This window comes from Palaemon carinicauda, chromosome 41, assembly GCF_036898095.1.
Source record: "Palaemon carinicauda isolate YSFRI2023 chromosome 41, ASM3689809v2, whole genome shotgun sequence".
Lineage (NCBI taxonomy): Eukaryota > Metazoa > Arthropoda > Malacostraca > Decapoda > Palaemonidae > Palaemon > Palaemon carinicauda.
The window spans coordinates 39,603,392-39,616,299 of NC_090765.1; the positions used below are offsets into that span (position 1 = coordinate 39,603,392).

At 30.4% G+C, this 12,908-nt stretch overlaps 1 protein-coding gene across 2 annotated transcripts in view; it reads left to right on the forward strand.

The window, feature by feature from the left end:
* Window positions 1-12,908, forward strand: part of LOC137632537 (mucin-16-like) — a 458,011-nt gene that overhangs the window by 380,025 nt on the left and 65,078 nt on the right. For both annotated transcript variants that reach the window (XM_068364511.1, XM_068364512.1), the window contains one exon: window positions 3,562-3,683. In XM_068364511.1, coding sequence (XP_068220612.1) covers window positions 3,562-3,683 — 122 coding nt within the window. The remainder of the gene's footprint in view (window positions 1-3,561; window positions 3,684-12,908) is intronic.

Genomic DNA, 12,908 nt, shown 5'->3' on the forward strand with positions numbered 1-12,908 from the left:
ATGATTAAAATCGTGGCCAGGAAGCTGTTCACAAACAATCACATATACACAAACACACTAACAGGGACGAAAACATAACCTGCTTCCAGCTTCGTTGCCAAAGGCAAAGATAATGCTTTGTAGATATGGGTTTGTTTTATATAATTGTTCATAATTTGAGATTGCTGTTTGATAATAATAATACTGATGATGATGATAATGGAGATGATAATAAAGACAATTATGATGATGTTTGTTGTTATTACATTTATCAATTAGTTTTCTCCATTGATTCTATCTGTGTATATCTTCTTAATTCCCATCTGCTTAAGGCGTTTATGATTTTGATTTATAGGCTAAAATGTCCAAATAAAAAAAAATCCCCAAATTATACAGATTTAATCTACTTGTATCTTGCAGTTAAAAAGAAAAACTCCTACCCTTACAGTAATTTATGATGAAACAAACTTCCAGTATGTAGTAAGAAAAACACTTTATCATTATTATTATTATTATTATTATTATTATTATTATTATTATTATTATTATTATTATTATTATTATTATTACCTGCTAATTATTATAATTATTATTATTACTTGCTAATAATAATAATAATAATAATAATAATAATAATAATAATAATAATTATTATTATTATTGATTGCTAATAATAATAATAATAATAATAATAATAATAATAATAATTATTATTATTATTATTATTATTATTATTATTATTATTATTATTACTTGCTAAGCTAAAACCCTAGTTGGAAAAGCAGGATGCTATAAGCTCCAGGGGCACAAACAGAGAAAATACCCCAGTGAGGAAACGAAGCAAGGAAAAATAAAATATTTTAAGAACAGTAACAACATTAAAATAAACATTTCCTATATAAACTATAAAAACTTTAAACAAGACAAGAGGAAGAGAAATTAGATAGAATAGTGTACCCGAGTGTACCCTCAAGCAAGAGAACTCTAACCTAAGACAATGGAAGTAAATAAAGCTCAAGCTAGATCAACCAACAGTTTGGGAATGACTTCAAAACAAAATTACATCTAATCTCCGTATTGCCTCAGTGACGAATTACATTATGCTCTCGCATGTTTAAGAATCAGGTTAATCTGAGCTTATGAGTCGGGACAGGTATTAGCTGCTGTGTCAGTTGGAGTCGGTAGGAGGATTCGACTCCATTAATTTGATATTTAGAACAGAAAGGAAATGGGGGGGGGGGTTGTCAGTCTCCGAGAGGTCAGTGGCTGTCATAATTCAGTCAGATAAGTCTTTCAGTCGCTAGAAAGTCTTTCAGTCACTAGAAAGTCTTTCAGTCACAAGATAGTCTTTGTCAATAAATAAGTCATTTAGTCATCAGAGAGTCTTTCAGTCACTAGATAAGTTTTTTAGTCACCAGATAGACTTTCACTCACTAGATAGTCTTTGTCACTACATAGTCTTGCAGTCACAAGATAAGATTTTTAGTCACCGGATAGTCTGTCACTCACTAGATAGTCTGTCACTCACTAGATAGTCTTTCAGTGACTAGATAAGTTTTTCAGTCAGCAGATAGTCTTTCAGTCACTAGATAATCTTTGTCACAGGATAAGTCTTTTAGTCACTAAATAGTCTTTGTCACTAGGTAAGTCTTTTGGTCACCAGATAGTCTTTCAGTCTCTTGAAAGGCTTTCAGTCACCAGATAGTCTTTCAGTCACTAGATAGTCTTTCAGTCACCAGATAGTCTTTCAGTCTCTAGACAGGCTTTCAGTCACCAAACAGTCTTTGTCACTAGATAGTGTTTGTCACTGGATAGTTTTTAGTCACCAGATAGTCTTTCAGTCTCTTGAAAGACTTTGTCACCAAACAGTCTTTGTCACTAGATAGTGTTTGTCACTGGATAGTTTTTAGTCACCAGATAGTCTTTCAGTCTCTTGAAAGGCTTTCAGTCACCAGATAGTCTTTCAGTCACTAGATAGTCTTTCAGTCACCAGATAGTCTTTCAGTATCTAGACAGGCTTTCAGTCACCAAACAGTCTTTGTCACTAGATAGTGTTTGTCACTGGATAGTTTTTAGTCACCAGATAGTCTTTCAGTCTCTTGAAAGACTTTCAGTCACCAAACAGTCTTTGTTACTAGATAGTGTTTGTCACTGGATAGTTTTTAGTCACCAGATAGTCTTTCAGTCTCTTGAAAGGCTTTCAGTCACCAGATAGTCTTTCAGTCACTAGATAGTCTTTCAGTCACCAGATAGTCTTTCAGTATCTAGACAGGCTTTCAGTCACCAAACAGTCTTTGTCACTAGATAGTGTTTGTCACTGGATAGTTTTTAGTCACCAGATAATCTTTCAGTCTCTTGAAAGACTTTCAGTCACCAAACAGTCTTTGTCACTAGATAGTGTTTGTCACTGGATAGTTTTTAGTCACCAGATAGTCTTTCAGTCTCTTGAAAGGCTTTCAGTCACCAGATAGTCTTTCAGTCACTAGATAGTCTTTCAGTCACCAGATAGTCTTTCAATATCTAGACAGGCTTTCAGTCACCAAACAGTCTTTGTCACTTGATAGTGTTTGTCACTGGATAGTTTTTAGTCACCAGATAGTCTTTCAGTCACTAGATAAGTCTTTTAGTTACCAGATAGTCTTTCAGGTCATAGATATTCTTTGTCACGAGTTATTCTTTCAGTCATTAGATAGTCTTTGTCACTGGACAGTCTTCTAGGCCCCAGATAGTCTTTCAGTCACTAAATAGTCTTTGAGTCACCAGATAGTCTTTCAGTCACCAGATAGTTACCTACGATAAAAGATGTTACTTGAAAGATATTAACTAAGGAATTTTAAGACTTCAGAAAACAGAACTTAATCCGATTATATTTTTTTAAATGACCGTTACAATGGTTTTAAACATAAAGGGGTTTAGAAAAGGATACTAATTTAAAGATATGGTTTAAGTTTAGGTCATGCCTTTATCAGTCGACTTTTAACAAAAGACGTTTTCATTAAAAGTGAAAGAACTTTCTTGAAAATATATCTTGGCTTCAATCTCATAATCATATATTATATATATATATATATATATATATATATATATATATATATATATATATATATATATATATATATTATTATTATTATTATTATTATTATTATCAAATGCTAAGCTATAACCCTAATTGGATGCTATAAGGCCAGAGGCCCCAACAGGGAAATTAACCCAGTGAGGAAAGGAAACAAGGAAAAATAAAAAATAATTATATATATATATATATATATATATATATATATATATATATATATATATATATATATGTGTGTGTGTGTGTGTGTGTGTGTTTGTGTGCGTGTGTGTATACGTAATTTCACAAACTTTGCCATCCCACTGAATCCTACTTTATCACATGGCTAGGAAAACATCTCCCTCCACATTTTATTCGTAAGGAAAAACTTCAACGCGTACCCTATGTCACAGGAAAACGAACATATCCTGGGTTCAAATGGGATAACACGTTCCAACTTCAAGCTAACTTTTCTTTTCGGAGTTCTTAAAAGACACAAGTCTGACAGTCATTCTGTTGTTCTTCTCCAGGTGCGAGTGGACAGTGGGACGGAATTACCACCAGAATGTGACGACCAAGAAAACTCAACTCAGGATAATCGGAGACAGCTTCACCATAAGGCCACCCAATACGATCAACCATCAGCTCATAGGTAAGCAAATTTCTTAATCTTTTTTAATCTGGTGGTTTAGGTTGCAAGTGTATTTCCTTCATCAACGACTCTTTCATGATCCCTGTAATAATTAGAACTGTAAGTAAGAGGGTTTACAACTCTCCCTTATACTAATTTAGATTATCAATCATAGTTTACAGGCTAACTGTCCCCCCTGCTCATTTGTTTTCAGTGCAGATTCAACGTATACTATAAGAATTTTTTTTTATTGCTGTCCTTGTTTTGATTGCAACCTCGGTGCACAGGTGTAAAGGGACTCTTTACTGATTCCTATTTTGACTACAAGCTTAGTTTGGCGTATAAGTAAACAATCCTTGTTTTATAATTGTAACCCCAATTCATAAGGAAATAGACTCCTATTGATATTGGTTTCTTTAGGTACCTTACTGTACTAAAATAATTCTTTTGCAATATTTATTTTCATTGCAAAAGAATTTTTTTGTTTTTTTTTAATTTTTTTCTTCATTCTTATATTCTACAGTATACATGTCGGTTCGATTTGCTGTAATCACACTAAATCCAGTGATTCTTGGACTATCTATATTTTAAGAATTTATAGCGATATCTTCGTGAATTTATCTTATTCAAACGTACATTTGCAATCTTTCTTTTGATTATAAAGAATTTGTCAGCATTTTTTTTCTTCATTTTTCTATTCTATACAAATTAGTTCGATTTGCTGTAATCATACTAATCCCATTCTTGGATTATGTTTATTTAAGAATTTATGACGATATCTTCAGCTCGTGTTTAAATGATTTCTCTCACTTTCCTGATTGAAAGTGTGTTGCGCGGAATACTTTAATTACGAATGAATACGAGAATTAAGGTTATTGTAATTAGAATTACAATCTTTGCATGCCACTAATACCTGTTTAATGTTGCGTGAATTGGCATACAGTGTTTTAATTTACTGTATGAAATTAGGTCATAGGGATTAAATTACTATCTTGCAGTTCCCAGTATTTATTTATAGGGCTACAATTATGCTATAAGCTCATGGACTATTGTTTATTCTTTACTGATTATGACTATCTTAAGAAGTGTTTATTTCTATCACATTCATTGATATTTATTAAGTCATACAATATCTTTGTAGGATATTTAAATATTTACTAAGGAAATTATATGCCTTTTGGGATAACGTAACTCCAAATTATTAGATTCTATCTGATTTTTTGTGTTATTTTCTAACCTACCTATTCACTTATTATTCTCAAACTTTTATGTTTTTGGATTCCTCATATTTCACCTTTTAAGGAACATGATGTATGTAATTCTTCAAGATTTAAAAGACTTTTTCTTTTTTTTCATTTTATAATTCTTATAATCAACGAAATATGTTAGCTATACTGTAGGAATAAGGACTCTCCTCGATTCAGACAGATGTACAAGTCAACTGATGTAGAATTTATCAAGGTAAACAATACATTCTCTAGACCTTTGAATTTATGACATGCACATTTTGTAATTGTTTATTGTACGTCAACAGATGTCGCTCTTTGCGATTCAGCGCAAGTTATAAATGTCATAACTTTATTTTATGGTCTTATATAAACTGTTAGCTTCATCTTTAATTCATAGTTATTCATAATCATTGATGAATCAGTAAATATGAATAAAAATGAGAAAAAAGTTAGGAAAACGAAAATCTTAGTGTTAACTACAAAATCTAAATTTCCGAGGAGGCCAAAAAAAAAAAAAAAAAAAAAAAAAAAGGTATCGAGAATGGCATCAATACAGTTAAAAATTTGCATTAAAAAAAGATAAAAATCCTGGCATACAATTACCGTTTTAAAAACGGATAAATAGACGTAAATGATTGATATTACGGCCATCAACCCGTAAAAGATAATAACAACATAGTATGGTAAAATTACGCATTAACCCGTAAAAGATAATAACAACATAGTATGGTAAAATTACGGTCGCCAGTATTTTACTGAAATACGGCTGAGATCATTATATTTTTACGAAAAATTTCCAATTAAAATTATGGATTTTGTAGTGTAGGGTACGAATTTTAAAAACGGATATATTGACGTAAAGGATTGATATTACTGTCACCAACCAGATAAAAACATAACAAAGTATGGTAAAATTACGGTCGCCTGTATTTTACTGAAATACGGCTGAGAACAATATATTTCTATGAAGAATTTCCAATTAAAATTAGGTTTTTTTTTTTTTTAAAGTGTAGGGTATGAATTTTCTCTGTAAGTAACGTGAAATGTGTAAGATTGCAACTGTCGAGGAAGAAGACTACAAAAGTTAATCCTTCCAATTTTGCAAGGTTTTGCGGAAGCTCTTGAAGTGGGTTGACGCATGTCATGGTCAAGATAACCAGGCTAAGGAGGGGAGAAAGATAACATCAGATGTGCAGACAGAGAGTAGGACAAACTGGGATAACCATGCGAAGTGAGAGAAAAAAAGACGAAGAACGGATATGACAGTAGTTAAAAAGTGACAATAGCAAAATGTGTGTGCATAAGAATAGTGTTTATATATATACACACACACACACACACATATATATATATATATATATATATATATATATATATATTCATATTTATACTCAGTATATATATATATATATATATATATATATATATATATATAAATATATATATATATATATATATATATATATATATATATATATATATATATATATCCCATTCTGGGTGGGGATACCTTTAAACGTGGTGAAAGGGTTTGTGTATCTCAAGTATAAATATCATTGAAAATAGTCCAAAAACAAAAAGAAAAGTAATAAAATGGTAATTTTGTAGCTAAAAAAAAATTCCATTACTACATAAATAATAAGAATGTCTAATTTGTACATACCAGGGCTCAAATTTAAAGCTTCGTTTTTCTTTCTATAAAAGCAGATTTAATAATGTTCTTAATTTAATTACAAACTAAAATTTATGTTATGTTTGCTCAATTAGCTGGGTGACCTCGAGTACTGTTCTGTTCTAATTAAGCATTTATGCTGAGTCAGTCTAAATGATAATCTTTTCCAGTTTGCCCAATACATTTTTACAGTCCTTACGAGAATTATATAAAGACACTGTAAAGGTTTAAAATAATTATAAAGGTTTAAAGGCCTCTCATGAATGGCAGAGGCAAGGGACAGTGACAATGCTCCGGCAGGACAATACCCTAGACACTGGTCATATATAAGACCAGCGCCTAAAACCCCCTCTTCACCCAAGCTACGACCAGGGAGGGCCAGGAAATGGCTCCTGGTGACTCAGCAGGTAGACCCGTATGCCCGCCCCAAAGCCCTCATCCTTAGCTCACAATGATGTTATTGGTTGTAAACACTACAATAAACTACCGAGCTTGAGCGGGACTAACCCCAGTCGGGCATATCGCCATGCATGGGAGTTTGCAGTAGGTCAACACAACTCTAAATGTAGATGAAAATGAAAGTTTTCAATGGATTCATATTAAGAGGTTTCAGGACTTTATGTAATTCAGGACAGTTTTTTATTTTTATAAAAATGGTTCTCCGGACTCATTAGAATAGAAAAGGACCTCAACTACCATAAGATTTTTCAGTACAAAGCTTTGATTGATGATCCTATGACATAACAATGAATCTAAAATAAATTTTGATGCAAGATCTTTTTTATTTGTCAAGTATAATTACAGCCAAACAAACTTAATTCTGACTTAATTTGACTGATTTTATAATCAGCTTCATTTAAAAAGGCATATTTATCATTGATAATTGAAGTAGATTTCAGCGGTTTTGGCTAGTAGAAATCTTTCGCCATTTGTTAATTGAGATACTCATCAATATGAAATTAAATTAGAGCAGTATAAATTATAAGAAAAGGTACAAAATCATTCAAACTGAAACTCGGTAGAAAATATAATACCGAAACAGTATTAACATCTATTTCGAAATCAGCTCAAACTAACGTCAGAACATAAGCCGGAATTATCACCGTTCCAGTTCAGAATAGGTCTTCAAAATACGTGCCAGTGATGAGAGTACTACGCGTATGACACATATTCTTATTCTCTACTTATGTCGGTCATTTCCTAGCACAGAACCAACAGGGGCGCGCCAGACACGTGATAGAAAATTCTGTCTATGGCTTAGGTAATCCTGTGTGCACGTGGGTTGCAATTGAAGTCTCTTGAGTACAGACGTACGAGGAGAGAGAGAGAGAGAGAGAGAGAGAGAGAGAGAGAGAGAGAGAGAGAGAGAGAGAGAGAGAGAGAGAGAGAGAGTCATCATGTTATTAATTCGTCAAAAATTATAGTTTATATAAATGTTAAGACGTTTTTAAAGATTCATTATGCGACACTGATAAGTAAATGCATCTATTATTATTATTATTATTATTATTATTATTATTATTATTATTATTATTATTATTATTATTATTATCTAAGCTACAACCATAGTAGGAAAAGCGGGATGCCATAAGCCCAGGGGCTCCAACATTGAAAAATAGCCCAGTGAGGAAAGGAAATAAGGAAATATATAAACTAGATGAAGATTAATGAACAATTAAATAATATATTTAAAGAACAGTCACACTATTGCAATTGCTATTCAGCAAGGATGGACTGGTTCTCTCTCTCTCTCTCTCTCTCTCTCTCTCTCTCTCTCTCTCTCTCTCTCTCTCTCTCTCTCTCCACAGCACAGAAACCTTAAAACATATTTGAGGAATAAGCTTCATTATTCCAGTTACTGCTACGTGAAAGCCAAGCAATCCTTAGTAATACAATAACCATTAGTTCAGTCAGACTACCAGTTCATTTAGTAGACAGTTAATTCGTCATTAGATCAAAATGATCTTATTTTTTATGCTCGTTAAGGATGACGGGGAAACATGAAAGCTTAAATCGTAGTAAGCAATAAAATTAAGTATCTTACCTAACCCATATCATGTTTAAGGAAGTAGTTTATGTATATGAGAGTTTTAATTGGATTACGGTAATATTTTAAAGGTGGAGATTATGTTGGTCTACGTAATGGAAAGATAAAGTTCTGACCTTTTGTCTGACTTATTATCCTTATCTCCTTGCCGGTCACTTTTCTTTTTCCGGATAATCTCTATTTATTTTACGTTTTAAAATGTCTTTTGTCTTCCTATCCTCTTTTTTTTTTTATTATTTTTTCTTCAGATTATCTCTTACTTTACGTTTTAAAATGTTTTTTGTCTTCCTATCCTCCTTTTTTTTATAATTTTTTTCTTCAGATTATCTCTACATATTTAACGTTTTAAAATGTTTTTTGTCTTCCTATCCTCTTTTTTTTTTATTATTTTTTCTTCAGATTATCTCTACATATTTTACGTTTTAAATTTTTTTTGGTCTTCCTATCCTTTTTTTTTATTATTTTTTCTTCAGATTATCTCTACATATTTTACGTTTTAAAATGTTTTTTTGTCTTCCTATCCTCTTTTTTTTTTTCTTCAGATTACCTCTTACTTTACGTTTTAAAATGTTTTTTGTCTTCCTATCCTCTTTTTTTTATAATTTTTTCTTCAGATTATCTCTACTTTACGTTTTAAATTTATGGTGTCTTCCTATCCTTTCCTTGTTAATTGTTCTTTTCGTATATCTGTATTCCATCATCCTCTAAGTTACAAGTAACACCATACTTTAAGAAGCATTTAGTTCAGAAAACAACTCACACCAAGGCCATAGCGGTTATGACCATAAGCAAAACATGACAAGAAGCACCAAGCCACAAATGGTTCTAAGAAACCTACACGTGCAGTTGAGTTACATAAGGCAGGCAAGAGTAAATCCTGGAGTTCCTTTCTCCATCTACATAATACATATCATGTTCCCTTATAAAAACTACGGGACAGCATCTGGTTTTGTATCTGACTGGATTCTATATTTCGAAGGTCGAGTAACGATAATTTCCATTCTCAGTACATAGTACAATTTCTTATCATTTGAAACTTTTCTTATGTCGTTGGATTAATTTTTGTTTTAGTATCCCAGATTCATCTACTGAATTCATAAAGCTTCAATTACCGGGATGTAATTGAAGAAAACAAGCAATTGAATTTGAGGAATCAACAGACAAAACTGAAAATCATTATTTTCTAATTGGTTTTCAATGCGATATTATTACTTTTTTAAGTCTTTTAGTTCGAAAAGGCTGAATGAGCAAGGGGTAACACTACCTTTGCTACACTCGGGCACACTATTCTATCTTATTTCTCTTCCTCTCATTTTGTTAAAGTTTTTATAGTTTATATAGGAAATATTTATTTTGGTGTTGTTGCTGTTCTTAAAATATTTTATTTTTTCTTGTCTCCTTTCCTCACTGGGCTATTTTCCCTGTTGGAGCCCATGAGCTTATAGCATCCTGTTTTTCCTACTAGGGTTGTAGCTAAGAAAGTATTAATAATAATAATAATAATAATAATAATAATAATAATAATAATAATAATAATATCAGAAAAAAATAGCTTAATCAATTTAAACTGATAACTGTAAAGATAAAGTGTATTGAAGTCATTCTCAGATGATCTCACGTTCCATTAATATATTACTCGGATAACTATTGCCTGGCTATTGCCATAATGTTGCACAGCGTATCACATCATAGAATATGTCTATTATAATTAGACAATCTTCAATTCTCGATTTTCAATCATTCCAACCGTTTATAAGATGTAACTTCATAATCGTAATATTCGTCACTATTTTATCAGTTTTAACTAATATGAAAGAATTTTCAAGGGATTATTTTTTTCCTGCATTTTTATTGGGTGATCTGGCCGTATCTTAGCACTCTGAATTGCTCGTTTGAAAATCCATAGTTAACAAATTAAACTAATTTATATCAATTGGAAAAACCTGAAAAGGGTGACTTGCTCGTTTGAAAATCCATATTAATTACAAGTTAAACTAATTTATTTCAATTGGAAAAACCTGAAAAGGAGTTTTCCATTTCCAATTATAACAATTTATAACACGATTCTTGTTTAGTTAATTACTGTAATGCGAAGTTTAAACATATTAGTGATTCTAGATCATTTTATTTGTAAACTGGTAACTGCAAGATATGTATAATTGTCTGTATATTTTTCATAAGATTTCTATCTTGATGCCCCATTGATTTATATATATATATATATATATATATATATATATATATATATATATATATATATATATATATATATATACATATATATATATATATATATATATATATATATATATATACATATATATATATATGTATATATACATTTATATATCTATACATATATATATAAATATATATATATGTATATATACATATATATATATATGCATGTATATATACATATATACATATACATATATATATACATGTATATATGTATATATACATATATATATGTATGTATATATACATATATACATATATATATATATATACACAGTATATATATATATATATATATATATATATATATATATATATATATATATATATATATATATATATATATTGCTTGAAAGGAGTTTTAGACATTTATATTATCTCCCTAACGCCCAAATTTTTTTTATTATGCTGGTCGTTGATTATTAGTATGATAAGGTTTAAAATCTGTTTCAACATTTATTCATCATTATTATAAATTCTGTGTGCCATTTGATTTCTTTCTTATTTAAAAAATGACTAGATCTAAGAATTACGGTTGACTGTGGTCTTATTTTCAAAGATTAATAAATCCACATGAACTGTATCTACTGTATTATAAATCTTGATAGTTGGTATGGAAGTAATATTATTAATCTGATCCAGTTCTTGAATGTGCAAACTGGCACTACTAAGGTATGTATTTTCTAAAGACGAATATCAAGGTGTAAATGCTTATTTTCGTCAGCAACACAATTGTATAATAGGCTTCATAGCACAAAAAAAGGTTGTAATTACATTGTTAAAGATTGGTTGCCTCTATTAGCTTTCTTGTCATTGTCAACATTCAGTAAATAAAAAAAAGAAAAAAAAGAAAAATTGCTTATTTCATTGAAAAAAAATCTTTTTCTATGATTTTATAAGATTAAACCCTTGTATAGTTGTTTTTTAGTGGACTTTCATGTCAATAATGCAAAGCTCAATTTGCACTGTCAAGAAGTTTCATAAGAAACAACACAACAGGTATTTCAGTGGGATTAATTTCTCGGATGTCAATTAGGCTGTGATTACGTATACATGGAGACGCATGTTGAACCCAGGAGTTAAAATGCGTAGACGATAAAGTATGCCATTAAAAACTGAAAGAATGAGATAAATAATATCATATAGTGTGCTAGCATAACGAAGTAGATGTATGTGAGATTTTAACAAAGTTTGCATTCTTTAAAAGGCTCGTTATACTAGTTAAGATGTGGAAGCGCTAATTAGAAGAATGTAATTATGTCAATTTTAGTAAAGTTTGAAAGTTTAAGATTATCTATTAAATCAAGAGAGTCTTGTGATAGAAGTAAAAAAAATCATAAAGTCTAAAGCACTATAAGTAAGGATCTTTGATCGAAATAAGAGAAACTTGGGGTTAAATCAATAAAAAAAAAGATGAGAGCTAAACAAATTATACACTTGCAAATTTATTAACACGAGTAAAGTATGGATGAATGATTAGTTTGGTTACAAAGTGTGTTATTAGCAATGTGTCATTAATTAAAGTTTAAAGAGTTACTAGTTTAACTTGGTAAAGTGTAATTAGATATGAGCAATTGATATATTACATTAATTAGCAATACGATGAAGCTTAATGAATTAATAGTTATCCGTTTCTATTAGAATTAATAAAATTTCAAAACTATTAAAGTTAGCTATATAAGGTTAATTAATTAGAAATGAGCAATGAGATTGAAAAAGATTGAAAGACAAGATTAGGTTGTAAAATGTGAAAGCGTAATGTAGTGCATAGTGACTTACTAATTTTCTATGGAACTTTATAAATTGTAAATGTCTAGTGTATAACATTGTGATATAGGAAGATCTGATGAAAATTCAGATGGCATCACAGCCTTAAGTGAAAGACTATTGAGAGTTTTATAGCAATGGGTTGAATTTACATAATTCATATATTGGGTGTGAAACATTGATAAGATTAGACATTAATAAGTCAAGATAAAGTTTTTTTTTTTCTTTTTTGTGGGTGAGTAAGTGATTAACTACATAAAGTCTGCTAGACATCATATTGTGAGACATCT